Raw genomic sequence first — 15,193 nt, forward strand, 5'->3', positions numbered from 1 at the left:
TAAAGAAGCCCTAAGTAACAGGTTGTTGATTTCCCTTGTTGACACCTCTGGGTTATATATAAAACCAGTTCTCAAACAAAACCCACAAACTGGCTTTATAGGTGAATCATTTACCCTTTAAGAACTAGCCAGGGAACTACAGCTGTGCTGTAGGTAAATCATAAAGCATCCGAGATTAGATTTCTTTAAGTTACATTAAAAAGTTTTAAATAAACATGTATTTAATTCAGTTACTCAGTAATTACTTTCTTTTCCAAAAGAAAGCTTTATAAAATATGTCAGAGAAAAATAGACTTGAACATAGAAAGAAAGCCATTGGGGGCTGAAGTTCACCTAAATATCTCAGCTGCAGAAAATGAGTTTTAAGAAGCCAACGCTTAGATCAAAACAACCAAACCAAGGCTAAAAACCCCAAATGTGTACAACTATACTGACTATTAAACCAAATCTTACCAAAGTTTCTCATTAAAACTTCCTGCTTGATCAAAAACACACTGAAATTAGGTGGAANTATAAAATAAGTGATCCAACAAACTGAACTTAATTATTTCACGTTTAATGTGAAAACAATGATCTTGTGAAGGTTATATACCACAGTATTAGGCATCACTTAATATCAGTAATGGCTATGTTACATCATCTAAAAAATAATATGACAACTGGTGGCACATTACATGCTCTTCAAAACTGCTGTAAAACGGAAATAATGTGAATTCAAGTACATACTGCTGAACAAGCTAAGGGTCGCTCTTAAATGACAAGATGGCAAACTTTAAAGGTTAGCAAGATAAAACGAAATTGCTCAGTCTCTTTCTCCTGTATGAAGATGAGTCTTAGATGATAAAATAACAAGATCCAAGATACAGTAAATCAAAATATTTACAAAAGTTCAATACTGCTTTAGACCAAACAAAAACAAAAAGGAAAACTTAAGGAAGTCATTCTTATTCTAAATTTAATTTTTTTTCTGTTCTCAGTTACGAGCACTTCAAAGACTCTTTCAGAATACGGTTAACTTGTAAACTCCCAGTTGAAATAAAATGAGGCGAGGTAACATTTAATTAAAGCAACAAGTTACGTGAAAATGGCTTCCGGGTAGTTTGAGGGATACTTCATGGCATTCAACAAAGAAGAAACTTGGATAATTATCTCAAGAAAACGCTGCGTCACCTCACATTTGAAGTTCAATGTAGTTTATCTAAGACATTTTATCTCTGGGCCACTAAAAAACAAGACATTTTATTAAATTACACCAGTCCCCGGCCAGATGCCTTAAAGGAAAGGCTCTTTAAATATGAGTCATTCTTAAATTACCAAGTTGATATTCTTTTTTTCTAAATGCTGGGGATGTTTACTGATAACATGAAATGTAGTAATTTTTAGAAGATCCCGCTTCTAACTTAAAAATAAGTAACACATAACCACCACTGACGCTGAAAGTTACTTAGTGATAAGACACTGCACATTTAGTCAGAAAATAGTTAACCTGTAATCCTAGTTACACTGGGTAATGACAACACAGTCCCCGTTTCCAGAAAACCATGTGTTACAGCTGAATCTGAACAATGAAACTGTATTTCTGAATCTCTAGATTGCAAATATAAGCAAAAAATGACGCACACGATTTCTGTTTTCATATAAGACATAAACATTATTTTACCATGTCTCTAGTCGTAAGGTATGTTTTCCATCTACATGTGAAATAAGATACTGGAAAGGTGAAGCTTCTTAAAATATTTCAGTCAAACATCCGAAAGCGAAGGGTTTTCCCAGGGCAGGGGAGGTGCCTCCGAAACATCAGCCACATGTCTGAAAGAGGCGGTCTGGTCTCTGCCATGAGTCTTCGTACTGGCTCAGACCATCCAAGCTGGGTTTATGCTAACACTGTCCCACCGACACGGGAAGGAACGCGCTGTCTGGATTTTCAGTGCTGCCTATTTACCTATCAGTAAACCCAACTCGGTGTTTCTAAACGAGTATGTCACTGCATTTCGGGGCAGGGTCTTGTTTTACTGATAATGTGTGCCTATAAAGGAGAGCTGCATTCACAGGCCTTTAGCTTTTTACAGAAGCTTATCCAAAATAAGACAACATAAAAATACCACTAATAAACAACCCAGCGCCTTTAAGAATTTAAATACCTAATATCAGGACAGTGAGCTTTAGGTAAGAATCTATTATTAGCGAGCTTTCTTCTCCATGACTGGACATAATTCACTATTCCTAAGATGGTAACGTTAGAATTATTTTTCAGGATTCCTGTGGAGCCGTGCTCATTTTACATCCGTGTGAACTGCTGTCATCACTACTATGTCCAAGCCCAGAGGATGAACTGGAAAAGAAGAGAGGGGGAAAATAATAAAAAGAGGAAATTGGTTTTCACAACACACTCAAAGCCTGAGTAACAGAGGAGAACTTTAATTATCTCCAGTCACAAAGAGAGACAGGAAATTTGGACTTTTAATTAGCCATTTGGAGTGCAGTTGGATATTTTTTTAGCTAGATAATTTAAACGCGAATAATTCAAGTCTGACTAAATGAAAGTCACATAATCAGAATGCAGATAATTGAATTTCTACTGCATTCATTAATTCAGTGTGGAGGTGTGTGTGAAGACTACTATGATGAGCTGTCACAGCTCAATAAAATCTCAGTCAATTAATTTTTTCATTATCTTAGTATTACATCAACAAAAAAGTGAAGTGCGTATATATATATACACAGACACACATATATATCTGTCTACACATGTGTAGACACTGCATACGTGCGCACTGTATTATACAGATACATATACGTTCAATCGAAATGCAAGGCAATACCTTTCTGAATCATAATCTATATCATTTTCTTTTTTTCCTTCTTCATCTTCTTCAGGGAAACGTCTGTTCATCAAGGCAAACTTGTGAATGGCGTCTTCCACAGAGTACTTAGTCTGCCCGGAGACGCAGGCCTCAATGTCTTCGGAATTCAAATGGCTCTGTAGGAATAGGTGAAGGCAGCTGTCTGAGAGCAGCAGCGCGTTCTGCAGAACCCTGTGTCAGAGAAGCAAGGAGACAGCCTTGGTGAACGGGGGTGGACGGTGAGAGGGTAGGAGAGGGGAGAAACGTTAGAAATGTGCCACCGAAATAATCTCTCGGCTATGGCGAACTTTGCGTCAATTAAAGGCTCTGCCTATTAAAAGGATGAAAGCCTATGTTAACTTTTCTTCAATTATTTGGAAATTTAGGTGAGTCCAAACATGAAGCTAATAGTTGAGAACATCTGGTAAAAGAATAACTTCAAGGACATTTCTTCAATTTAACCATCTGTTATGACCATGTGGATTAATTATGGAAAGACTTTGCTGATGGTCATAGAAATGTAGTCTACTTAAAAAATTTTTTTTTACTGCCAACCGGCGTGTCTGTTCTGTGATCTTTATTGGCCAGGCTGGAATGGAACATCAGAACTTTCCACTACCATTAAAAATTATATTAAAAAGCCAATACATTTCTCAACATGTTTTATATTTTAAAACTTTACAAGTATGCTTATGTACACGTTTACAAGAACTAAGTTGAAAGGTGGCTTTTTTTTTTGAATACCTAAGATTGACGAGAAATTTCTCCATGCTCAGCAGTTAGCACTGTGTATCTATGTTATTAAAATAAGCCACCAAATATAATTGCTCCCAGTCCATGTTACCATCTATCTACTTAAAATACAATGATTCTGTGGTAAGTATGTACCAGCCTTCCCATAGTGAAGGTCAAAGTTTACAAAGAGTATAGATTTCAACCAGTGCATCAGAACTACATGGAAAATTAAAAACGACTCTGCAACAAACCCATACATGCTCAAATTCATATTATTACTGAATGTGGGTTTTCTTTCTGAAATGCATGTCTTGGAAGGGGAAATTAATTCAGAGTACACCCTTATTTTAAAATAAAAACCGGTTTTACCTTTTCCGGGAAGATCTTGATGTATGGTAATTTAGTCTCTCTGAATAGTTCAATAAAAATATAATACAAGGCACTGAGACCAGATGGAAGGGACAAAACTAAAATACTAAAACCTGAGCATAACTTTGCCCAACATGGGATTTTTCATAGAGAGCTATATGAAAGGCCAGAGGAACCTTACCTTATAGTCTGCATTTTTACACAAATAATTAGAAAAGTAAATCTTTTTTGGCCATTCATATCAATTTACTTAAAATCCAATGTTGTTAGAAGACTTCCTTCACAATAAAACAGTTACTTCTTCAAGAAGGCAAAAGTCTAAATAGGTAGAGGATCACAACCAAAATGTAGCTTCAACAGCTTACCAAATGTAGCCTGGGAGAATATTCTTTACCGACCCTACTAAAAGGAAGCGAGAAAGCTTTGTGCATTTTAAAAGGGCAAAAATCTCAATCAGAGCAGCTAAATACTTCCCATCCCTCCATGTCCTCTGCCATGGCTTCTCCCAGAAGGTGACCGTGTCACATGGTAAAGATTAATTTGCCCAGTACAAGTAGTAAAGTAGTAAATCCCTTTTACTCTCTCTTTGAGAGTTATTTTCTACATTTACAAATGTTTACCACTCTTGTTTTAAACACTTGAAATCAAGAGAAGATTTATATGGCAACAGCCCATTAATATGAACTTGTATTCGCCGTGAAGTTTGCACGGAGTGTTTCCTGCGCCCTTCTGTCTGTCAGTGGATTTCCTGCCAGCTGGGGTACAAGTAACTGCTCACAGGATTATACTTACTGCTTTATTTCTGTTGGAAATGTGTTTTATTTTCTTTATAAAATAATGGGTAATCTTTAAAATTGATTTTAGATGGTTCGAGGCATTACACCACAAAAGTAATGAGCACTAATGCCAATGATATTGGACACAAATTCATTTTAGCTTTATTTCACGTCTAAAGCAATTCTACTGAGCCTTGAACTGCCCACGCGCTGTTATTAACTTGCTGGTAACCTAACACATGGGTACAGCAAACAAAAGTGATCAGAGTCCAGGTTGATCGGGACCTCAAGGCTACTGTCCTTTTTCTTGAGCTATAATTCAATTTCCAATTTTACTGTACATTAGACTCATTATTTCCCAGTGTTTTCTGCTCACTACTGCCATCTGGAGGACATGCCTGTGAAAGGCGAGAGCGCGCTGGCACACACCCAGCTCACAATTCTCAAGTGGGAGAACGTGGCTGGGGAGGCAAGATCTGCACACCACACAGGCCTGGAGTTCAAAGACAGTACATCTGAATGCCCTCTGGCTAGCTGGCTGGCTAACTTTATGCTACCGTACTCCATGGGTATGGCTTTTAGAGAAGCAAAATAATTTTTTAACATAGTGATCTTTTACACTCAGATATTTCATTTCACAGTTAAAAAATACAAAATTTTGAAAGTATTTCCCCATCTGGCACAGTGAGCATCACTAGTTCATTTTCAGTAGCACCTGGTTTACTGTATTTCAGAGAATGTTGTGACTGCCATCATCATCATATTAAATCCTATTTTTACCTGAGTCCTATTTGTGCCACATTTTCCACAAACAAATCTAATAGCAGAAATTAACTTCAAACTTCATATAAAGAGTACTCTGTAAAACGGTCAATAAACCGTCATCTTTATAAGCCTCCATAAAAACAAATGTATACAATTTCCAAGCCTTTATAAAAGGAGCAACAAATAGCCTCTAGAATTTTAGAGGAATTTCTGAAAAGATATTTACAACACAAGCCAAACATTATTCCTTTCCCCGTAACAACTTTAAACTAAACAAGGCAAATCTTGTTTTTCCCTTGAATTGGACACGGTTGAAAATCTGGTTTTCCTCAACCTGATTTTATTAGGTGTATTATAGACTGGTTCAGTTGGGAACAATATATAGCTATGCAAAACCATTTAATCCAACTAAGGATGCCCTGTCTGCTGAGCCCGATATAATGATATATACACATGTGTATAGAGAGTGGAAGGTTCGCCGTTGGATGCAGGGGAAAAAGAATTTAAGTCAGCCTGTTTACCTCTTACCGTGAGGGGAAAAAAAAATAAAATCTACAAATCTTCACTGAAGACATTCATGGTCTGTGCTATGGTGCCCTCTATTGAATACAAAGACTAATAAATATTGTGTGTGTGTGTGTGTGTGTGTGTGTGTGTGTGTGTGTCTGTTGTATAAAGCTAGTGTTTCCATGGTATCCTTTCATAAAAGACTATAATATTCCTTAAATTTTTAAGAAATGTAAGGCTGGAATACAGAAGTCTACACTGAAAGGCACATGTAGTTATTTTAATGGGATGAATTCAGCAAACAAGGAAAGCTGGCTCCCATTCATGATAAGAATCAAATAAAAAATGAGAAGAACTGCTGAGTTTAGAGTTAGGGACTTACCAACTCAGTTTATAATTTTAGTCCATAACTTTCTTTTCCCACAGCTAATAGCAGAAGTGACTTACAATTTCTAATTAGCTGGGGCAGGGGGGGAATCCCAAAGAGAGATTATAGCCAAGATTGAGGGGAAATGAATGTATTTGAAAAATCTCACACTCATACTGACCAAATTTAACTAGCATCTAAGAGTTCTACTAATTGTAAACCTGCCAGATCGTAGAATGACTATGATGCCTCCTCCCTTTCTCTAACTGCCTTGTTTATAAAACAGGTGATATCTAATTCCTAATATTATTGTAGGAACCGAGCTAAAACATGCAAAAAGCTAGACACATAGCAAGTGTTCAATAAATGGTACAAATCATCATTCTTTGGCACCTAGTCAAAGGAATAACTTTCCAGTTCCTTTATGAAGACTGGCCTGGAGGTGTACTTTGTTATTAAAGATGCTATTATCGGCGCGCCTGGGTGACTCAGTTAACCGACTGACTTTGGCTCAGGTCATCATCTCACATTTCGTGGGTTTGAGCCCTGCGTCAGGCTCTGTGCTGACAGCTCGGAGCCTGGAGCCTGTTTCAGATTCTGCGTCTCCCTCTCTCTGCCCTCCCCCGTTTGTGCTCTGTCTCCCTCTCTTTCTCTCAAAAATAAATTTTTTAATATTATTTTGCCTTAAGATGAATATACATAGTATACACACATAGGCACAGAGACAGCAGCATTTTGTTTTTAAAGGGTTTGAATACATACATTCTTCTCGGTTCGTAACTTCAAAACTTACATAAAAATCAGATTTAAAAAATACATGTGATAAATCCACAGCACAAGCATATATCACATTTTAATGCTGTGGTCTCTTTCCTTTCAAGCTCCTAGAAGTGTCCACAAAAAAAAACACGGTACAGGCCACTGACGGTGACCACTACTTAGCGGACAGCCCACGGGGCCCCAGGGGATGTCAGGCCGGGGTCAGGACACAGCGCCAAGACCGCCGAGTTGCAAGTCACATCCTGCTTCCCAAAGTGGGCTTCGGCTCGGGGATCCCAGGGGGAATGAGCTGGAAGGTTGCTACTTCTACACAGACCGGACAAAGCTATACATCAGAATCTGAGGGACACAAAACGGAGGGTAAGGAGGACCTGGAGGGGCCACGGTATTTGGGCCATTTAGGTCGGGCCTGGATCCAAGCGTGTGGTATTAGAGACTGCTTGCTTCCTTCAGGTTCAAACCACGTAGAAGCACCAGCTTTCCCTTTCAACGTGAAACTCACCAGCGTGGAGCCTAATGTTCACACACCTGAGTGGAACAAACACCACCACAAGAGAACGTGCTGTCTGCTCTCAGATTTGACTTCTGGACGATAACCCAGAGCCCATTGTAACGAACTTCGCCATCCCCTGAGAAAGAGATAGTACTTTCCCACTAGAATGGAAGCTTCAAGTGGAGAAGGATCTGTGTCCTTTGTGTGCAGTCCAAAGTCGTCACTGAATAAATAGGTTTCCAGAGTCCTTTCCAATGCATCATCTTAACGACACAACCGACAACGGCAGCGTCAGGAATGTGCTACGTTATCACACCCCTTATGACAAACTAAGGCACACAAAAATTAAGCAACTTTTCCAAGGTCGGATAGCCAGGAAAAAAGGAGGAGTTGAGACTCAGGGGAGCCCTGGCACCCAGCTCCTCAAGCTCCTGATCTGGGATACTTTCCACTATGATGTCTGCATCAGATTCAATCAGCAAACAGCCAAGTGACACAGTATGCAAAAATAACCAAGCACAAACCCTAAGCGCACTGCAGCCGAATGACATTCATCCAGTCATCAATCTGGTAGATCAACTGTGGAAGGAAAGGCCGTACTCAAAGCAGTGAAGTGATTCCTGGTCAAAAGCACACGGCCTGAGCTTAACTCGATATAAATACAGAGACACATGCTGTCCTTTGACCTCCAAAAAGGAGACTTCTCTACGGAAGACAAGCAGCCCACTGGTGCCGACAGGGACTGCAGGACTTGGCTGTCCCTGTCCAGGCCCCACTGCCAATGGCCAGTCTGCAGCCTTCCGAACAGCATCTGCACTGACGGGCCACTTGGCCAACTTGGACAACTGGAGCCACGTCTTAAGGGAGACGCCATCAGCCACCTGGGTCTCACACAGACAACAGTTAAAATCAGCACTGTCTCCAAAGGAAACGCGCAGAAAAACCTTGACCGGGTCTTTGTTCCATCCTGCCTGTGATACGCAAAAGAACGCCACTGTCCCGGATTCTGAGGACTCGGCTTGGTTAATGGGCTCTTCTGGTCTCTCGTCATTTTTATTCCTCTGGTTTCTTTTTTCTTTCTGGCCCTCCTTCAATTTATAATCTTGGATGTTTCTGTATGTCTCTGTGACCCCTTCCAAGGAAAGACACTATATCAACCTAATGGAAATAAATATTAATATTCATGTGCATACTTAATATCCAAACCCTTTATGAGAGAGCCATATGGGGAGAAGGCAGTATATTATCTCAGGCTGGCTCTAAGGTCCCATGGAGTGAACTCAAAAGGACATTACGGCAGATCCTGGAATCAGTAGAGAAAGAGAGAGCTGAGGAGACTGGGCCCTGCCTCTAACCTGCAGTCCTACGACTCAGCCTATTTTCTTATCTATTAAACGGGAAGTTTAAAAAATTAGCTCAAAGCTATTTCATGTCTAAATGGATCAAAACAGTAACAGCCAATACCACACATTACACGCCACGCTTTTTCGAGTGCTTTCTATACGTTAAGTCACTTAATCCTCTCAACAAGTGTACATACTACTATTATTAGCCTCATCTTACAGATGGGAAAAAACAAAAGCACAGAGGAGGTAAAGGACTTGCCCAGCCCCTCAGCTAATAAGTCGCAGAGCCAAGATTTGACCCCAGACAGTCTGGCCTCTGTGTCGGTGAGCAAACCAATGTGCTGTTTCATGGGCTGGGTATTCTAGCATTCTGGAGTGGGGAGAAGAAAGAAATTACAGTAGTGCGAATTCAAGTCGTTTTAGCTGCAGTGCCTACATCTGGATCACCAAGCAATCCAGAGTAATAACCCACCGAGACTATTCAACCGCCAATAAATACTCCCATATAAACACTCCCTCCAAAGAGGAGAGTTAAACTCTTCCTTTACAAGAGCCCAGAAAAGTATTACTTAGCAGCCAGTGCATTGTAGAGCTGATTTTGGTCTGTCAATACTAAATGTTGTAAATAAAGACAGTTTTTAAGGAGCACCTTATTAATAAAGCACGCTTGCTTCCTGGCAAATTTTATTTTTGTCAGCTCAACTCCTTGGTAATTTGGCTCTGCTTTGCAGCCTCAGGGACCACAGATTTATTACCAGACTCAATTAGCTCATTGTTTTCCTTCTAGATGTGGTCCCGGATGTGCACCATGAGATGTGAGCCACAAGATGGCGCTCTAATATAGGAAATGAACTACTGAGCTAGGTTCTGGGTTATTAGCATTTGGGACAGTGATATTCTCCCCCACAGAATTACAGGACACTCAACTTTTGCAAAGCCCTCTGCTCACAACTCCTGTCTGGCCACAAGAGTTTCTGCACACTTACTTTCTGAGGAAATCTTCTAACCCCTGACGACGCTGATCTACATGCTGGCGATTATTCATGTTGAAAAACAGGTTTTTAGATGGAAGTTCTGGCAGTTGCCTTAGGAAAAAGAAAAAGAAAAATGGTTTTTTAATCATCAAATCAAGGTGGGTTAGTGACAAAATCTCTCAAAGTGAAAGCAAATTATAATTATCATATAGTTGTATATATTAGGGAATATATAATAAGGGTATGAGAAAATTAACTGAAGGAAAAACCCATTTTTAAATTTTTTGAGGCCTTTCATGATCAATACTCACCAGGTTAGTGAAATTCAAGTGATAAATTTTGAATTCAGATGTAGTAGCCACAAAGCTAACTAAAGCTATAGATTGCAATCAAGAAGCCTATAAAATCTTTCATATTTTCTGTATCTTAATGTGTGACAAATTTTAAAATATTGATTATAATAATAAAGTCTCCTCAATATCACTTGCTTAAGTCACTTACACCAGCAATGCATTATTTTGGAGCCTCTGCCTCAGCCACACGAATTCTCTGTATCTTCTTCGCACACAGGATGTTTTCATTGTAAAACACATGCTGTTGGTCTGTTTGAAGAAAAAAAAATATATAAGCCTCAGTTCAGGAAAAAAATGTTTTTTCTTCTGTCACTAAGTCACCAAATGCACCCATATTCATTTTCATAGGACTTTTAAAAACCAAAAGTACGTCTGCACTTATGCTAGAGTCCAATCTTGCGCAAAGCCCAGCACCAGAACATCCCTGGAAGCAGCTGGCATGGCATCAATGCGCAGTGCTGTCCTGGGGCAAGGCCTGACCCTGTCGTTCCCTGAGTCCTGAGGTAGCCTCCTGCTCACCTATTAGTACTGCTCTCAAAGATGAATCCTAAAAATTAAACAAATCCTGAAGTCTGAATGACCAATAAAAACTCGGGGTCATCCCTCCATTTTAACACCTTCCATCCATGTGGCTGGAGAAGCCTTTGGGAATTAGAGACACCTTCTTATGGCCTTTGACATAACACCACAAGAAGCCATTATATCCTTGCTATGGCCCATCAGTACAGATCACACAGACCACGAGGTTTGGTGGTTCTCAGGCATCCTGAAATCACTTTTTTTTTCTTTTTTTTTTAATTTTTACTTTAAGTAGGCTCCATACCCAATGTGGGGCTTGAACTCAAGACCCTGAGACCAAGATTCGCATGCTCTACTGACTGAGCCAGCCAGGTCCCCTCTGATATCACTTTTTTTTTTAATTTTTAAATATTTATTTACTTTTGAGAGAGAAAGAGACAGAGCACGAGTGGGACAGAGACAGAGAGACACAGAATCTGAAGCAGCCCCCAGGCTCTGAGCTGTCAGCACAGAGCCGGAGGCGGGGCTCGAACCCACAGACTGCAAGGTCATGCTCTGAGCTGAAGTCAGATGCTTAACTGACTGAGCCACCCAGGTGCCCCTGATATCACTTTTAAACAAGAGAACAGCAGTCTCCTTCTCTACTAGAAGTACGAGGGAGTGTGATCCAAGGGAGAGAGAGGCCTGTGGTACACAGGGACAGTCACACCCATGGAGAACCCACGTGCCAGTTCTGGTCCTGCCACACGGCAAGTCACTTAAATTCCAGTTTGTTGAGTGGTAAAATGGAGATGAAGCAGTGCATACCCATTTCACCGGGTGGTTGTAAGGACTGATGATAAGTACCCGACAAATGTTATTATTATTATTATTATTATTACTCGATAGGAGATGTCAGTTTCCTTCCGGCTACCCTACGGCAGACTTGGAAAAGCCACCTACGGAGTCCCCATCCTGAGCAAAACAGCAGCAATTCTCCTTGGGGTGAACCCAAGACTGGTAAATACATGCTTCTCCTTTCTCCTTTGTGTAAAACAAGAGACTGGCAAGTATCTTGTCTAATGGCTTCATAAAGAGATTTCTGTTCTCTAGATTTATTTCAAAATCCTATTTCAGGGGCGCCTGGGTGGCTTAGTCGGTTAAGCGACCGACTTTCGCTTAGGTCATGATCTCGCGGTTCGTGGGTTCGAGCCCCGCGTCGGGCTCTGTGCTGACTGCCAGCTCAGAGCCTGGAGCCTGTTTCAGTCTGTGACTCCCTCTCTCTCTGACCCTCCCCTGCTCACGCTGTCTCTCTCTCTCCTAGAAATAAATAAAAACATTTAAAAATTTTTTAAAAAAAAGACAAAATCCTATTTCATAATCTTTACGCTGCCAGCTGAGAAAATTTGGGGTCGCCAAGACTTATATTCTTTCAAAATTGTTACTATCCTACCACTTAATCAGCACCCAGCCGTTGTTTCTCTTGGCGAACGTGAGTGATTAAGTGCCTGAGTTCTTAAACCGCTCCCATGAAAGGTACGGCGCAGTTCCGGGTTCTCCTAAGCCTGGCGCAGCTCAGAAAACCTCGGAAAGCAGACAGGTGAAGAGATCTGCCCCCAAAGCAGATCCGGTCTAAAGCCCGTCACCTTTGACAATATGGCAGCCAAACGCTCCAGACGGAGTTTGTGGCACAGTAACATTCTGTGTGTGGATTTCAAAGCCCGCCAGGGCCTCACTCTAAAGTGACCCCTGGGGACTAAGTCAGCAGGCCGTTCACACCAGGACGAGTGTCCTAGCAAAGCCGGGGCATGTGTCCTCTAGAGGACCAGGCCACCGCAGGGACTCCGGACACCTTAGGTAGGACGGAACCAATTCCAACTCCCCTTCATTTCTCTGTTCCGGATTATTGTGGAGGTCGGTAACGTGGGCGTCAGCTGGACGTCCACCTGGTACCTCGGCCACACACAGGTCCAGCCGTAAGTCCTTCATTTGCAGGACAAGGTTGGGAGAGCGTCTACAGTCTGCTAGTTTATAGTTCTAAATAAATGCTGAGATTTCACAGTCATCTGCTATCATTTCTCTTGAGGTTAATTTAAATGGATTAGCGCAGGCTTCTCTACCTGCAAAGCTCTGTGGGTACAGCATCTAAATGAGGCTGACTAGAGCTCTCTAGTACCTCTCCACCNTCCATTCCTAATCATAAACAGGTATGGACAGTTAGGACCAGACTATGCTGAGACCACTAATTTATTAAGCTCCTCTAAATCTATATGCTGATTTCTGTTATCTCCCAAGCCAAGATGATTTAGTCCTTGTCAATTTATTAGCATTTCAGAGAAATGCCAGAAGGACTATCAAATAATATTTGTGGAATCTATCATTTCTGGCCTGAGACAGGCCTTTCTCAATTCACCTCATGCAACTTAAGTAGCAGAGAAAAATCTATGCTTTCATTAACTCCCTGAGGATAATTAAATTTCACATCTACCATGAAGTGTGATAAAGACCCACACATTTTTTAGAGGAAGTTAAAAAGGCAACTAAAGAATTCCGTTTCATTTTCAAATGCTTACTCTTATATACCCATCTTATAATTTCCCACCCAGAATGCAAATCTGGTGTGACTTTATGAGTAAAACCAAAATCAAAATACAAGAAAATACAAGGTACACTCCCCGGCAGTGTCCTTCAACACAATCATCAAAAAAGCAGTTCTAAAAAAATGTTTTTAAAAAGCAGTTCTGAGTTTTTACTTTTTTTACTTTTTCTAAGTTGGGGAACTTTGAAAGAAAAAAGGGATGAAAGGAGAAAAAAAAGTTTTATTGCTGATGCTTGAGTGTGCAATCTACCAGTTTAACTGTTTACAATGGGGAGACTAAAGGTAGCTAAATTTTTCCTGACTTGAATATACTCACAGATAAAATCTGAGTATGTGTCTATACTCCCAAGAGAAACGTGAACTAAAACAGATGGGAAAAGTAACTATTTTCATGATCAGGGGCCAATAAACTATGACCTGGGGGCCACATCCAGCCTCCCACTTGTCTTTGCAAATAAAGTTTTATTGGAATACAGTTACATTTATTCATTTGTGTACTGTTTATGGCTGCTTTCACCCTACAATAGTGGAAATGAGTAGTTTTTAGAAGGAATATAGAGCCCACAAAGTTGAAGACATTTACTATCTGGCTCTTTACCAAAAAAGTTTGCTGACCCTTGTCCAAGGTGATTACAGAAGGCCATACACCACACAAAAATATTCAAGAGATTATAATAGAGTATTTCCAAATAAAGCACATTATTTCTAGTTATTTACCTATGTTAATCATGAATCTAGACTAAGGCAAAATAATTGCACATTATCTGTTTTCTACTTTCTTATTCCACCTATAAAACCACTGCATATCAGTTTCCCAGAGAGCTCTATATCCTCTTAAAACCTAAGATTTATCAGGCAATATATTACCCAGAAATATGCTATAACAGATCATAAAGAAATACCATTAATGAGCTATAAATACACTTTACCTGTGAATTTTAGATGTATTCACATTTTCATACATGAAGGCAATAAACATTAAAATATTAACATTAGCAAAGCTGCAACAAGGAATTCAAATGAGTCATTTTCCAACTTTAGGAAGCATCTTAACTACTTCATTTGAGATACAGGCATTACTTGTAATCATTCAAAGTCAGTTCTTTGAAATAGGAAAATTTTTACAAACTTCAATTTTAAAGTATAACAGAGTGTCCTATCAAATGCATATGCTGCCTGAAAATTACCATGATTTCTGCAGACTACTGACCGAATACTTACATGAATACATATCTCATAGTCAATATAAGAATGCCAAAAGTCCTCCTTCTGAATCCGAGGATCTCGAACCCAGACGCTTACAAATTCCTGTAAAGGCATCACAAAAGGAATATGTTTCAGAATCACAAGCAGGGCTGGAAAGAAGAGAGAGAGAGGCACACGGTACTAGAACAAAACTGAAATGAGCCGTGGTGGTTCATTCTTTAAAAAACAAGAAGTAAGCTAATGAATCAGGCACCATGGGAAGTCCAAGAGCGCTTATACTACAAATGGAATTTTTTAAATGGTGTAACTCCAACCTGGGGGTACTTCTGGGGAGTCTTACAGGTTACATGAAGACAGTAAGAAAGTAACTGATGTTTTATTTTTAATCGTGAGAAATGTTCAGATTTTTCTCAAAACTTACTCTTCTTACTTTTTTCATTCCTCTACACTAGTCATTTCTTACTTTTTTCATCTCTCTACATTAAAACTATAGGCCCTGGGGCACCGGGGTGGCTCCTTCGGTTGAGCACCCGACTTTGGCTTAGGTCATGATCTCGCAGTTCATGAGTTCGAGCCCCGCAT

At 40.0% G+C, this 15,193-nt stretch overlaps 1 protein-coding gene across 4 annotated transcripts in view; it reads right to left on the minus strand.

The window, feature by feature from the left end:
- Positions 1-540: 540 nt before the first annotated feature.
- Positions 541-15,193, minus strand: part of SNX10 (sorting nexin 10) — a 48,387-nt gene continuing 33,734 nt past the window's right edge. For all 4 annotated transcript variants that reach the window (XM_077775338.1, XM_077775337.1, XM_077775336.1 and 1 more), the window contains exons 3-7: positions 14,627-14,713; positions 10,457-10,557; positions 9,968-10,066; positions 2,823-3,035; positions 541-2,332 (exon numbers count right to left, since the gene is read on the minus strand). In XM_077775338.1, coding sequence (XP_077631464.1) covers positions 2,251-2,332; positions 2,823-3,035; positions 9,968-10,066; positions 10,457-10,557; positions 14,627-14,713 — 582 coding nt within the window. In that variant the 3' untranslated portion in view covers positions 541-2,250. The remainder of the gene's footprint in view (positions 2,333-2,822; positions 3,036-9,967; positions 10,067-10,456; positions 10,558-14,626; positions 14,714-15,193) is intronic.

This window comes from Crocuta crocuta, unplaced genomic scaffold, assembly GCF_008692635.1.
Source record: "Crocuta crocuta isolate KB4526 unplaced genomic scaffold, BGI_CrCroc_1.0 scaffold197, whole genome shotgun sequence".
NCBI lineage: Eukaryota > Metazoa > Chordata > Mammalia > Carnivora > Hyaenidae > Crocuta > Crocuta crocuta.